Consider the following 13,448-nt stretch of genomic DNA (forward strand, 5'->3'; position numbering starts at 1 on the left):
AAGTGTGAAGGAGTCTTGGCTGTGTGGTTAGTACCTTGCCCCATCATCACAGGGTTAGAGGTTCAAGACCCGGTCATGGCTCTCGAACTAGCTTTAGAATGACATTTTGAATATGTTTCCTCAAACCTTCAAGTCAAATATACAAAAGGACATGTGTGAAATGAGAAGGAGTGGTGGCTCAGTGGTCAGTACCTCGCCCTGTGATCAGGGGACTGCAGGTTCAAGACCCGGTCATGGCAGTGGAGCTTGGCTTGAAACATGTTTTTGAACAACCCTGTGGCTGCTACTGCAAGGTAAAAGAGCTGTGCCACCAAAGACGGCTCCCTGGAATGTAAGTGCAACGTCTGAAAGAGGAAGTGGCATGTGCGTGTGATGACAGGAATGGTGTGTGTGTGTCTGTAGAATGGGGGGTTGTGTGTGTGTAGGACAGGTCTGTGTGTCTGTAGAATGGGGGGGTCGTGTGTCTATAGAATGGGGGTTGTGTCTGTGGTCTGGGTCAGTTGTTGTCAGTGTTTCACCTCAGACTGAACAAGTGGAAGCTGAATAAAACAACATGTCTGACTCCCATGGTTGTCCTTTATTCACACACACACCGTGTTACAGATGTGTTGTATGTTCCAGATGAAACCTGCAGCCCAGAGTCACACAGATCCACGTTTTCTCCTTGTCATCCAGATTTACTCTCTGTGACTCCAGGGAGCTGTGTCTGCGTGTGTGTGAGAGTCTGGAGGTTCTGATGGGGCTCTGGGGGTTCTGATGGGTCTCAGATGGTCTTGGGTCTCTGAAGGTTCTGGTGGGTCTCTGGTGGTCCTGGTGGGTCTCAGATGGTCTTGGGTCTCTGAAGGTTCTGGTGGGTCTCTGGTGGTCCTGGTGGGTCTCAGATGGTCTTGGGTCTCTGGGGCAGACACAGGTTGTAGTAGGCGTTCTGGTCCCAGAAGTCCTGACCCTTCCAGCCACACCAGCCCTGATGGTGGTGGGGGGGGGGGGGGGGGGTAGTTACTGTTTCTAATGAATAACATGCAGTTCCTTTGTCATCAAATACCATACACCTGTGGAGTGGGCGTAGTACAGGGTGTAGCTACCTTGTCAGTGATGGTGTGGATGTCCTCAGGACCAGTGTAGTGGGGGTCAAGCACCAGGTAGCGGATCTGACCCGACGTCTCGCTCCAGGCCACGCCCACGATAGTGTGGGCCAGGACGCCCCCCCCTGGACCGGAGGAGCAACAACAACATCATCATCATCATCATCAACCAGGTGAGACACCGCTGCTCTGGGCCTCATGACCCTCCTGTGACCCTCCTGACCCTCCTGACCCTCCTGTGACCCTCCAGGGCCTCCTTAGTCATCAGTCTGTTACTCACCAATCATAATCGGAGTTCCCTCAGACAGGAAGTGGTTGGACAGCTCTCTGCCTTTACTGGCCAGCTCAGACCCCTGGCTGGAACGAACACACACACACACACACACACACACACACAGATACACACACAGGTACACACACACACTTTATTATTATATTAGACTATTATTTTATTAGTCTCTGCTCTGCTGGAATCATTGTATTGAATCATTATATTGCATCCATGTCCCAAATAATAATAAAGTTGGTTTGAAGTGTTGTGTCTAAATAAAGTTGGTTTGAGGTGAACCTGAGGAAAAGGATCTTGGAGGAGACGTCCAGCAGCTGGCTGAGGACCACCTGGACCTCGATGGACCCGATCCACTGACAGGAGCCCAGGAACCTGGGGGGCTTATCCCCCACATCCACCAACGCCTGGAACACACACACGCACGTTATCACTACGTCCAGAGCCTGGGGGGGTGGGTGTAGAGTGTAGTGTACAGTGTGTAGGGTGTAGTGTGTGTGTATCTGCTGTATCTCTCTGTGGGTGGGGACAGGCCTGGGTGTGTGTGGGTGTGTGTATCTGCTGTATCTCTCTGTGGGTGGGGACAGGCCTGGGTGTGTGTGGGTGTGTGTATCTGCTGTATGTCTCTGTGGGTGGGGACAGGCCTGGGGGTGTATGTGTGTACCTGCTGTATGTCTCTGTGGGTGGGGACAGGCCTGGGTGTGTGTGTGTGTGTGTGTGTACCTGCTGTATCTCTCTGTGGGTGGGGACAGGCCTGGGTGTGTGTGTGGGGGGGTGTGTGTGTGTACCTGCTGTATGTCTCTGTGGGTGGGGACAGGCCTGGGGGTGTATGTGTGTACCTGCTGTATGTCTCTGTGGGTGGGGACAGGCCTGGGTGTGTGTGTGTGTGTGTGTGTACCTGCTGTATCTCTCTGTGGGTGGGGACAGGCCTGGGTGTGTGTGTGGGGGGGTGTGTGTGTGTACCTGCTGTATGTCTCTGTGGGTGGGGACAGGCCTGGGTGTGGGTGTGTGTGTGTACACCTGCTGTATCTCTCTGTGGGTGGGGACAGGCCTGGGTGTGTGTGTGTGTACACCTGCTGTATCTCTCTGTGGGTGGGGACAGGCCTGGGTGTGTGTGTGTGTGTGTGTACCTGCTGTATCTCTCTGTAGGTGGGGACAGGCCTGGGTGTGTAGGCCTGCTGTAGGAACCAGGAACAGAGGGTCTGGAGGGAGCGGTAGGCACAGCCCCAGCCACGGTCATCCACACCATCCTGCATGTAGTGGTAGTAGCTATACAGCCCCTCCACCAGGTAGACCTGACACACACACAAAAATCATTAAAGCTGAAATAAGTTGTCCACTGTTGTTGATCAAGTTGTGTATGTGTGTGTGTGTCTCCGTCTCTGTGTGTGTGTCTCCGTCTCCAGAATGTCACTGTTTTCATGTGAGTAGAAACTCTAGTTGGTCACGGGGGTGTAGCCTGTATCATTCATCACCGCTCAAAGCCTTTCCATGCGTTCTGAATGCATCTTAATGTTTTAAATAACTGCATACAGCTCGCCACTGTGCATCACCATGTGTGTTGCTTGTTCCTGGAGGGGCTTCAGGATGAGGATCTGTAAAAGCACTTGACAACTGCTGACGTACAAAAGCCTCGATTGATTCATTTGATTGATTGATGGACTGACAGGATACTGTAGAAGGTCCAGACATACAGCATGCCTAACCCTAACCCAAGGTCCAGACATACAGCATGCCTAATCCTAACCCAAGGTCCAGACATACAGCATGCCTAACCCTAACCCAAGGTCCAGACATACAGCATGCCTAACCCTAACCCAAGGTCCAGACATACAGCATGCCTAACCCTAACCCAAGGTCCAGACATACAGCATGCCTAATCCTAACCCAAGGTCCAGACATACAGCATGCCAATAATGTGTGTTTTGAAGGATTCGACCGGTGAACAGAAGCATGCTAATGCTGGCCAGGGCTCCAGACTAACGTCTATCTCTAGGCTGGATGACGGGTGCTCTCAAGTTGATGGTCAAATTTCAAGTGTACTTTTTTTTTGTGTGTGAGTGTGTGCACATGTGTGTGTGTGTGAGAGTGTGAGACTGTGTGTGTGTGTGTCTGTGTATATATGTGTGTGTGTGTGTGTGGTGTGTCTGTGTATGTGTGTGTATGTATGTGAGAGACCTGGGTGTCCTGTCTGGGGGGTGTGAGGTGGAGGTGGGGGGTCCGGAGGTATCCGTCTCTGTAAGGCTGGTCAGGGAAGTGGAAGCCGTTTCCTCTCCTCAGGAACGGACGATCCAACGGCAGACCAAACCTCCCATGTAGCTCCTACCATAGAGGAGACATCAGACACACACACACACACACAGAAAGACACACACAGACACAGACACAGACTCTCTCTCACACCCACCCCCACCCCCACACCCACACCCACCCCCACACACACACCCACCCCCACACACACACACACACACACACACACACACACACACACACACACACACACACACACACACACACCTTCCTGTGTGTGTCCAGCTGGTTGTCGGGGACCCCAGCAGGGTAGACCACCGTCACCAGGCCCCGCCCCGGCAGCAGGAAGTGGAAGGGTTGCGGAACAGGAAGTGACATCTTCTTCATGTGCTGCAGAGACACGCGCTCCATCTCCTCCAGCTGGCTGACCAGCGCCCCCACCAGGTCACAACAGGCACTGCAGGAGACACACGGTCAGCAGAGATCCCTTCAGTTACACACACACACACACACACACACAATAGACGTACACTCCCAGGATCTGGCTGGAGGGCACCGTGACGACCACGTCCATGGGCAGGGCCAGCCGCAGGAAGTGGTGCTGTCTACTTCCTGTCTGGAGGGCCGGGGCGGAGAGGAGGCGGGGCTCCGTCACCTCTGTCATCAGACCGAGGTTGATGACACTCTGGAACACACACACACACACACACACACACACACACACACCCAGCCGTGAGGATCAGATCAGGTGTGTAACAGAGCTGTGTAGGGAGACGGGGGGGAAGCAGAAACACTGACTGCAGCCGGTGGCTTCCTGTCCTTCTTCTTCGACTTCTTACTGCTGCTGTCACTCTCCTCTGTCCTACAGGACACACACACACACACACACACACACACACACACACACACACACGGTCTGGGTTTGAAGGTAACTTTCTGTTGGAGCAGCTCTCTACAGGGGGTGTCAGGGGGTGGGGGTCAGGGGCTAGAGGTACCTACTGTTGGAGCAGCTCTCTACAGGGGGTGTCAGGGGGTGGGGGTCAGGGGCTAGAGGTCAGGGGCTAGAGGTACCTACTGTTGGAGCAGCTCTCTACAGGGGGTGTCAGGGGGTGGGGGTCAGGGGCTAGAGGTCAGGGGCTAGAGGTACCTACTGTTGGAGCAGCTCTCTACAGGGGGTGTCAGGGGGTGGGGGTCAGGGGCTAGAGGTACCTACTGTTGGAGCAGCTCTCTACAGGGGGTGTCAGGGGTTAGAGGTCAGGGGCTAGAGGTACCTACTGTTGGAGCAGCTCTCTACAGGGGGTGTCGGAGGTGAGGTGGTCAGGGGACATCTGCAGGCCGTCGTTGGGCCAGATGAACACAGGACTGTCACACACGCTGATGACCACATCCTGTGATGTCACGGTGAGGCGGAGGGACTCAAACCCCCGCGACACTTGCTGCTGGACGTGGCGATCTGGAGCAAGGCGACAGGGAACGGCATCATCACCTTTGACTTCAACACAGTCTCTACACTGCCATGGTCACTGCATCGCTCTGTACTTCAGACTAGAATCAACTTTATTGTCCTGCCAGGGATGAACATTTGTCTTTGGCATCAACGTAAACAACAAAACAGAATAGAACGGAACACTCTGCTTTATTTCTACTAATCCTCTCTCAGACTAGAACTGCTGCTACTACATTTCTCTCCCCTCTCCACCGTTGTTATGGTGTTTCTGCTGCTGCCTCCACCTGATCTGATGCTTCTATTCTGACATTGTTGTTGTTGAGGAGCCCAAAGCGTTTCAATGCACCGTCTACGGCTGGATTCTGGGTGCATGACAAATAAACTGGGATTAGATTAGATTAGATTTTGGGGAATCACAGTGAGACAGAAACCAGCTGCGGTTGAGGATCAGACAGGTGTGACGTCTAAAGGAGGCAACCCACCGTCGCTGCCCTCAAACTGGCACTGAAGCTGCAGCGACCCTCTCAGCCGCAGGATGATGACGGCGTCCGCGTCCATGGCAACGGGGGCGGGGAGAACCTGCGGCGCAGTCGTGATGACGTCACAACACGGACATGAAACACAAAACATACTGTAGCGAGTCTCATACTAACTAACTAACATACTGTAGCTAGTCTCATACTAACTAACTAACATACTGTAGCGAGTCTCATACTAACTAACTAACATACTGTAGCTAGTCTCATACTAACTAACTAACATACTGTAGCTAGGTAGCCTCATGCTAACTGCGTGTTTTACTTTGGTGGTTCGTTCGCAGAGACTCGGCGGTCAAACACCCTTAAACACCGTTAAACACCCTTAAACACCCGTTAAACACCCGTCAAACACTGTTAAACACCCGTTAAACACCCGTCAAACACCCGTCAAACACTGTTAAACACCCGTTAAACACCCGTCAAACACTGTTAAACACCGTTAAACACCCGTCAAACACTGTTAAACACCCGTTAAACACCCGTTGAACACCGACTCACCATGAACCTGCTGAACCTGGAGGAGATTCAGGATTCGGGATATTCAGGAGAGTCGGGATATTCAGGAGAGTCGGGATTCAGGATTCGGGAGATTCAGGAGAGTCGAGATTCAGGAGAGTCGGGATTCAGGAGAGGATCATCGTGCTGCTGCTGTCAGAGACAGGATGTTTACCTGTTCTACCACGGAACTAATTCCGCCCGGCGGAACACGGAGCGGAGCGCCCTCTGGCGGCGGCGGCGGCGGCGGTGGTATTACAGCCATGTCCTGTCAGTTTGACCAGGTAAACCTCTGTCTGTCATCTTGACTGCTACATCTTATATCCACAAATCTGAATTTAACAACTATTAGCCCTGGTTACACATATATATATATATATATATATGTATATGTTAGAGTCTCTCAAACATGTAAATAATAAGGTTTATTTCATGTATGTACTCAAGAACAACATGATTTTATCTGTATTTTCCCCCGGACTTCATGACTTGGCATGAGCAGCAGTAATTATGGACCATTTTCATCAGTAAGAAACGCTTTTACCTCATTGGGTAAAGATATGAATAATAGAGCAGAATGCAACATAGAGCAGGATTATTCTGCTGTAAAATCTTTGATAAAGTGTGGTACTCTGCTACGCTCAGACAGGATTTTGAATTGTTTTATTATTATTAGTAGTAGTAGTATTAAAAACATTTTTCAATCCAAATGACGGTACAAAAATATTCTCAACATTTATACGTTTCACTTTTGAACATACAAACAAACAAAACAACAGTCACGACAATAAGACAACAGAAGTCGGTTCATTTTGTAAATGTATATAATTCATGAAAAAGAAATGGAAAATCTAAATAAAGTATTCCATTAATAAGGCTGAGAAGACATTCTATTTCAGGGGTCGGGGCACATTAGTCATGGTGCTGGACGCCGGGCAAGCTTCCATATTAGTCATTGTTGGACAAATTCTAGCTTTTATGATATATTTTTATTGCCATTTTCAACAAATTTCAACCCCATTTATATTTGTTCAGAGTGTGTGTGTGTGTGTGTGACTGTGTGTGTGTGTTGGGTTCATAAGGGGATGCACGTGTTCTGTATGTTGTTATATTGACACCCCCTGTTTACAAATGAATATAAAGACAACAACAGAAGAAGCAGCTTGGTGTGAGAGACCACGGCCCTGACAGGAAGTCTGACGGGACAGGAAGTAGCCAATGATCCAGTAGCAGAGAGCTGCAGATGGACCCGGAGACCAGCAGAGGTCCTCTGGTTTGGGATGATGTCATCAGGGTGACGGGACCCTTGGAAAACAGCGCATCACAAACAGTGGATTGACGATCAGTTGAATCGTCAGCTCAGCTCACTGGCGGCCTGGTCCACCGGGGGGAGGTTCTGTTGTGGTGTCAGGGAGGCTGGTCGGGGCGGTACCGACCCATGGACCTGTGGGAGGCCAATACACAATGTCAACAAAATCATTTTAACCTCCAACACGGTACTGTCTGTAAACACACACCTGACACACACAAACACACACCTGACACACACACTAACACACACTAACACACACCTGACACTCTGACACACACTAACACACACCTGACACACACTAACACACACCTGACACTCTGACACACACTAACACACACCTGACATGAGGTTTACTCAGCCGGAGAACATGCCAACAGACCAACATGCCAACAGACCAACAGACCAGCTCCTAAGAGCAACAGGGTACGTGGATGGACCCTATGGAAGTGTATTAATGACAGAGTAGCTTTCTACAACTAAAACAATACACAGGGGGTTACGTCTAGGTAGAGGTAGTTCAGAAATCAGACAATTCTTTTTATCGTGAAATGCAATAAGATATATCCAGTGTGTCACACATGCCTGTCCAGAAACACCTTCACTCCAAGATCCTGAGGCCACCGTGACATCACTGGACTCTTCACCTGCAGATAGATAGATAGATAGATAGATAGACAGACAGATAGATAGATAGATGACAGTGTTGCAGCCACCAGTGACACATAATCACAACACAAAGGACAAGTTCAAAGGCGTAACAAAGTACAAGAACACTGTGTGTAAAAGGCTGTGGAGTGGAGTAATAACTGAGTAATAACTGAGTAATAACTGATGTCCATGTCTACAGGGTCAGAAGGTCACCACACACCTGCGTCTGAGGACCACTGAGGAGCCCGGGGGTCCTGCTGCATCTCATCCATCACCTCCAGTCCAGTTAAGTTCATTTGTTACATTGAAGACAAGAACACAACACAGCTGAGGCAACAGTAGAATGGAATAAAGACAATAAGGTCATAAAAAATAAGTCATAAAAACAACAATAATAATAATATACATTAATCTATTATTATTTGTGTCGATAGGCTCAGTTGGTAGAGCATGGCGCTAACAACGCTTAGGTTGTGGGTTTGATTCCCACTGGGACCATCTATACTGAAATGGATGAACTCACTGCAATGTAAGTCACTTCGGATAAAAGTGTCAGCTAAATGGCATATATATATACATACATACACACACACACACACACACACACACACACACACACACACACACACACACACACACACAGTTATGGAAAATACATTGATAGAACTGTTTGAAGAACATACACTTTCATATGACTGATACAACTTGTGTACATTTTCAACTTTCTTACCACACCTCTAAAGTTCTATAGCCTGTTCTGAGAAACACTGTATGATTGACACCATATGGATGCCGGTGGTTCTGGGGTGAGGGTAGGAGAGAGAGAGAACAAAGGACAGACACATCTTGCCAACAGGAAGGTGGATAGGTGTGAAATGTTGAATGCTGATTGATCAATAGGATATGACAAGAAGTCTCCCCATTGTTCTTTCTCTCCTACCATGTTTCATGTCTATAAAAGACAGTCTTGAGAATGGCCTCTTCAGACTTGTGCTAAACAGACCCCCGGGTTTACACTGGGCTGCTGTTAGGCTCCTGTCTCTTGTTTGCAAGCAATAATAAATACCGGACTCAGATATTGTGGCTTCTCAGGACTTTATTTCTTGAATCTCATCTCTGAAGAGCTGAAGTACAGAGTGGTAAATCCTAGACATCCACCACAGCACACACACACACAAAGATGAAACTAGCAGCAGGATTCTCATCCTGGTTACCTTGATCTTCTTGAAGGTGCTCTGTCGGCTGACACAGATCCCCACCGTGGCCAGCTGCCTCAGACAGCCCTTCTTGGCATTGCCACGGTGCAGTACGATGGAGTTCCTGTAGGTGGCGGCGATCATCCGGTCACAGCGCGCCCTCAGCAGGCTGGCCCCCGCCATGGCCATGGTGCTCTTCTTCATGTCTGACTGCTGACTCTTCTTCTTCTTCTTGGTGCCGAAGGTGCTGGCCGTCTCCAGGAAGCTCATGAAGGTGGGGGCGGAGCTCCGCCACTCCTCCAGGACCGCCTCCCAGGAGAAGTGGCTGAGGGCGCGCGGGGACGTCTGCCGCAGGACGGAGTTGTACTCCAGGCTGGTGACCGTGTGACACTCTCGGTCCACGCGTTTCAGGACCTCGGCCACCAGGAGGGGGGCGAGGCGGGGGACCTCCATCAGAGCGCGAGGGACACTGTGGAGACGGCCGCGCACAATGTTGTCCACCACCTTCTCCATCGGCCCCGTCACGATGCGCGTCTTACGGGACGTCTCGCTCTGGACCAGAACCTGGGAGGACGACCACACAGCCCGGGTCAGGTGACCTTGGCATTACATCGCACATTTGCACTCTGTCTCACTCACACACACACTCACACTCTCTCTCACACTCACACACACATTGCTGCTACTACATTTCTCTCCCCTCTCCACCGTTGTTATGGTGTTTCTGCTGCTGCCTCCACCTGATCTGATGCTTCTATTCTTCTTCATTGTTGTTGTTGAGGAGCCCAAAGCGTTTCAATGCACCGTCTACGGCTGGATTCTGAGTGCATGACAAATAAACTGGGATTTGATTTGATGATTACAACCGTGTTTACCATGGTGGTCTTTCTGCTGGCGGACGGTGACTCCTGGTCGCCCGTGCTGGGTGAGGGGGAGACGGGGTCGTCTGTGAGGGTGACCGACACCTCGGCCGGCTGGGGTCCTGTCCGGTCCTGGAGGTCTGCCGTGTGACTCAACTCTAGTGTCCGTTTGGAGTGGGTGTTGGTCGGGAAGAGGCTCCGCGGTCGTTTGGCCTCCCGGGGGGGGGGAGGGGGCCGCTGCCGCCGGATCGTCTCCACCGCCGTCGCCCTCTCCCGGAACAGACTCCCCAGGGTCGCCACCTCGCAGCTGCTCCTGTAGTATCTGGTCAGGAGGGTGCGACACTTCTCGCAGACCGCCTTCGGGAGGCCGTCGTCCTCCTCGGTGACCGGGCGGCCGGTGATCTCCTCCAGGGCGCGGGTGTAGTCGTACCGGTCCGCCGTCTTACCGATGAAGAGGTTGTGTTTGGACTTTTTATTGGGGTAATTTTCACCACAAGCGCGACACACGTTCAGCACCGACGTAGACGGCGATTCATCAAGCTTTCTCCGCGACAAAGCCATTATTATTATTATTGTTGTTGTTGTTGTTGTTGTTGTTGTTGTTGTTGTTGTTGTTGTTGTTAGCTCGGTAGGACAGGTCAGCAGCACCGTTCCTCTCTTGTCGCCCTGACGGAATCATTTGACTGGCGCACACAGATGACGTTTCTCACGGATGACGTTCCTCATAGATGACGTTCCACACAGATGACGTTCCACACAGATGACGTTCCTCACAAATGTCGTTCCACACAGATGACCCGGAAATTAACCATCTATTTCCTTTTCGCCGTTGCCCTGGGTTACCGCGAACACTTTCAACAAACGTCAGAATCCGTCAGATTACATCAGTAAACCTCAATAAACCTCAGAATCCGTCCTGTTATATCAAATACTACAACAAAACCTCGGAATCCATCTATTATATCAAAGTGCATCTCGTTGGTTGTTGGTTTGTCTCCGGTATGAAGTCAGGTGGGAATCTGCTCCTCGGAGCGGCTTTTAAAATCCTCCTGGTTTTACTTTCTGTCTCGTTTGACTTTTTATTCATCTGTTTATTCTTGTTCTCTCCGTGGGATTTACTGTCTTTGATTCCTGAGAAAAGCGCTATACAAAACAAATGCATTCTTATTCTTATGCTTATTCTTATAATTATCGAACAGTGTCTAAGTGTCAGTTTTATACAGTCTCTGGATAGTAACTTCACCAAACCTGCTGGTAGATCCATCATTCATACCTGCTGGTGGGTACCTGGTGGTGGGTACCTGCTGGTGGGTACCTGGTGGTGGGTACCTGCTGGTGGGTACCTGGTGGTGGGTACCTGCTGGTGGGTACCTGGTGGTGGGTACCTGCTGGTGGGTACCTGGTGGTGGGTACCTGCTGGTGGGTACCTGGTGGTGGGTACCTGCTGGTGGGTACCTGGTGGTGGGTACCTGCTGGTGGGTCCCTGCTGGTGGGTACCTGCTGGTGGGTAGCTGGTGGTGGGTACCTGCTGGTGGGTACCTGGTGGTGGGTACCTGCTGGTGGGTACCTGGTGGTGGGTACCTGCTGGTGGGTACCTGGTGGTGGGTACCTGCTGGTGGGTCCCTGCTGGTGGGTACCTGGTGGTGGGTACCTGGTGGTGGGTACCTGCTGGTGGGTACCTGCTGGTGGGTACCTGGTGGTGGGTACCTGCTGGTGGGTACCTGGTGGTGGGTACCTGGTGGTGGGTACCTGGTGGTGGGTACCTGCTGGTGGGTACCTGGTGGTGGGTACCTGCTGGTGGGTCCCTGCTGGTGGGTACCTGGTGGTGGGTACCTGCTGGTGGGTACCTGCTGGTGGGTCCCTGGTGGTGGGTCCCTGCTGGTGGGTGCCTGCTGGTGGGTACCTGCTGGTGGGTAGCTGGTGGTGGGTACCTGGTGGTGGGTCCCTGGTGGTGGGTACCTGCTGGTGGGTACCTGGTGGTGGGTCCCTGCTGGTGGGTACCTGGTGGTGGGTACCTGCTGGTGGGTACCTGCTGGTGGGTACCTGCTGGTGGTGTAGCTACATCATTCTTTCCTTGTGAATTCCAGACCTGCCAGACAGGGACTTCAGCACCACGCTGGCGTACAGCAAGAGCCCCAAAACCTCCAGGAGAACCACCTTCCAGGTACAGACGTTACTGTAACTGACCACTACTATAACTAACTACTACTATAACTAACTACTACTATAACTAACTACTACTGTAACTGACCACTACTATAACTAACTACTACTATAACTAACTACTACTAACCACTACTATAACTAACTACTACTATAACTAACTACTACTAACCACTACTATAACTAACCACTACTATAACTAACTACTACTGTAACTGACCACTACTATAACTAACCACTACTATACCTAACTACTACTAACCACTACTATAACTAACTACTACTAACCACTACTATAACTAACTACTACTATAACTAACTACTACTAACCATTACTATAACTAACCACTACTATAACTAACTACTACTGTAACTGACCACTACTATAACTAACCACTACTATACCTAACTACTACTATAACTAACTACTACTAACCACTACTATAACTAACTACTACTATAACTAACTACTACTAACCACTACTATGACTAACTACTACTGTAACTGACCACTACTATAACTAACCACTACTATAACTAACTACTACTATAACTAACTGCTACTATAACTAACTACTACTAACCACTACTATAACTAACTACTACTATAACTAACTACTACATAACTAACCACTACTATAACTAACTACTACTATAACTAACTACTACTAACCACTACTATAACTAACCACTACTGTAACTAACTACTACTAACCATTACTATAACTAACCACTACTATAACTAACTACTACTGGGACGGTGGTAGTTAACTGGCTGACCACGACTGGGAGGGTGGTAGCTGATTGCAGGGGAGCACAGCTAAGTAAGCACCCCTAAGATGAATGTAAGTGGACTGTAGGCTTGTTGTTCTGCTGAGCTTACTGCCTGGCGAAGTTAGCCACTGAACTGGGAGGCAGCGATGATGATGATGATGATGATGATGATGATGATGATGGCCTAAGATGTCATAGTTGGAGTGGTGTTCATTAAGGGTGGTTTTGACTTATGATTGATCTGTCTGTCTGTCTGTCTCTCTATCTGTCTGTCTGTCTGTCTGTCTCTCTATCTGTCTGTCTCTCTGTCTGGCTGCCTGTCTGTGTGTCTGTCTGTGTGTCTGTCTGTCTGCCTGCCTGCCTGTCTGTCTGTCTGTCTGTCTGTGTGGCTGTCTG

At 50.1% G+C, this 13,448-nt stretch overlaps 3 protein-coding genes across 4 annotated transcripts in view; 1 reads left to right on the forward strand and 2 right to left on the reverse strand.

Moving 5' to 3' along the window:
* Positions 1 to 556: 556 nt before the first annotated feature.
* Positions 557 to 6,358, reverse strand: ufsp2 (ufm1-specific peptidase 2). 2 transcript variants are annotated; one of them, XM_083693146.1, is made up of 13 exons: positions 6,103 to 6,358; positions 5,548 to 5,644; positions 4,894 to 5,071; positions 4,417 to 4,480; positions 4,149 to 4,303; positions 3,886 to 4,075; positions 3,547 to 3,690; positions 2,499 to 2,663; positions 1,651 to 1,775; positions 1,363 to 1,439; positions 1,083 to 1,207; positions 869 to 964; positions 557 to 831 (listed from the first exon to the last, which is right to left on the reverse strand). In XM_083693146.1, exons 1-12 carry the CDS (start codon positions 6,103 to 6,105, stop codon positions 878 to 880), a joined length of 1,410 nt encoding a protein of 469 aa, XP_083549272.1. In that variant the 5' UTR covers positions 6,106 to 6,358; the 3' UTR covers positions 557 to 831; positions 869 to 877. The 2 variants fall into 2 exon arrangements, with proteins under 2 accessions (XP_083549272.1, XP_083549271.1); XM_083693145.1 differs by having other exon boundaries at positions 557 to 964; positions 6,103 to 6,357.
* A 1,052-nt stretch (positions 6,359 to 7,410) lies between these two features.
* On the reverse strand, positions 7,411 to 10,694 carry LOC310821198 (uncharacterized protein). Its single transcript, XM_083693147.1, has 5 exons — positions 10,131 to 10,694; positions 9,274 to 9,819; positions 8,280 to 8,334; positions 7,994 to 8,055; positions 7,411 to 7,543 (listed from the first exon to the last, which is right to left on the reverse strand). Exons 1-5 carry the CDS (start codon positions 10,674 to 10,676, stop codon positions 7,454 to 7,456), a joined length of 1,299 nt encoding a protein of 432 aa, XP_083549273.1. The 5' UTR covers positions 10,677 to 10,694; the 3' UTR covers positions 7,411 to 7,453.
* Positions 10,695 to 10,891: 197 nt separating this feature from the next.
* map9 (microtubule-associated protein 9) overlaps positions 10,892 to 13,448 on the forward strand; it is a gene marked incomplete at its 5' end in the record, with an annotated part of 12,258 nt that continues 9,701 nt past the window's right edge. Inside the window, 2 exons of the mRNA XM_083692765.1 lie at positions 10,892 to 11,126; positions 12,203 to 12,279. Of these exons, the coding sequence (XP_083548891.1) occupies positions 10,892 to 11,126; positions 12,203 to 12,279 (312 nt within the window). The remainder of the gene's footprint in view (positions 11,127 to 12,202; positions 12,280 to 13,448) is intronic.

The sequence above is a fragment of the Argentina silus genome, assembly GCF_951799395.1.
Source record: "Argentina silus genome assembly, chromosome: 21".
In the NCBI taxonomy this organism is placed as follows: Eukaryota; Metazoa; Chordata; class Actinopteri; order Argentiniformes; family Argentinidae; genus Argentina; species Argentina silus.

Bases quoted from the DNA above. Each gene is read 5' to 3' on its own strand.
- LOC310821198 (XM_083693147.1), bottom strand. From the start codon at position 10,676: ATGGCTTTGTCGCGGAGAAAGCTTGATGAATCGCCGTCTACGTCGGTG. The intron at 9,820-10,130 runs GTAAACACGGTT...TCGTCCTCCCAG, and splicing joins CCAGCAGAAAGACCACCATG to GTTCTGGTCCAGAGCGAGAC. The intron at 7,544-7,993 runs GCATGTGTGACA...GGCCTCCCACAG, and splicing joins GTGAAGGTGTTTCTGGACAG to GTCCATGGGTCGGTACCGCC.
- ufsp2 (XM_083693146.1), bottom strand. The intron at 1,776-2,498 runs GTACACACACAC...TGTGTGTTCCAG, and splicing joins CCTACAGAGAGATACAGCAG to GCGTTGGTGGATGTGGGGGA. The intron at 1,440-1,650 runs GTTCACCTCAAA...TGTTCGTTCCAG, and splicing joins TCCAAGATCCTTTTCCTCAG to CCAGGGGTCTGAGCTGGCCA.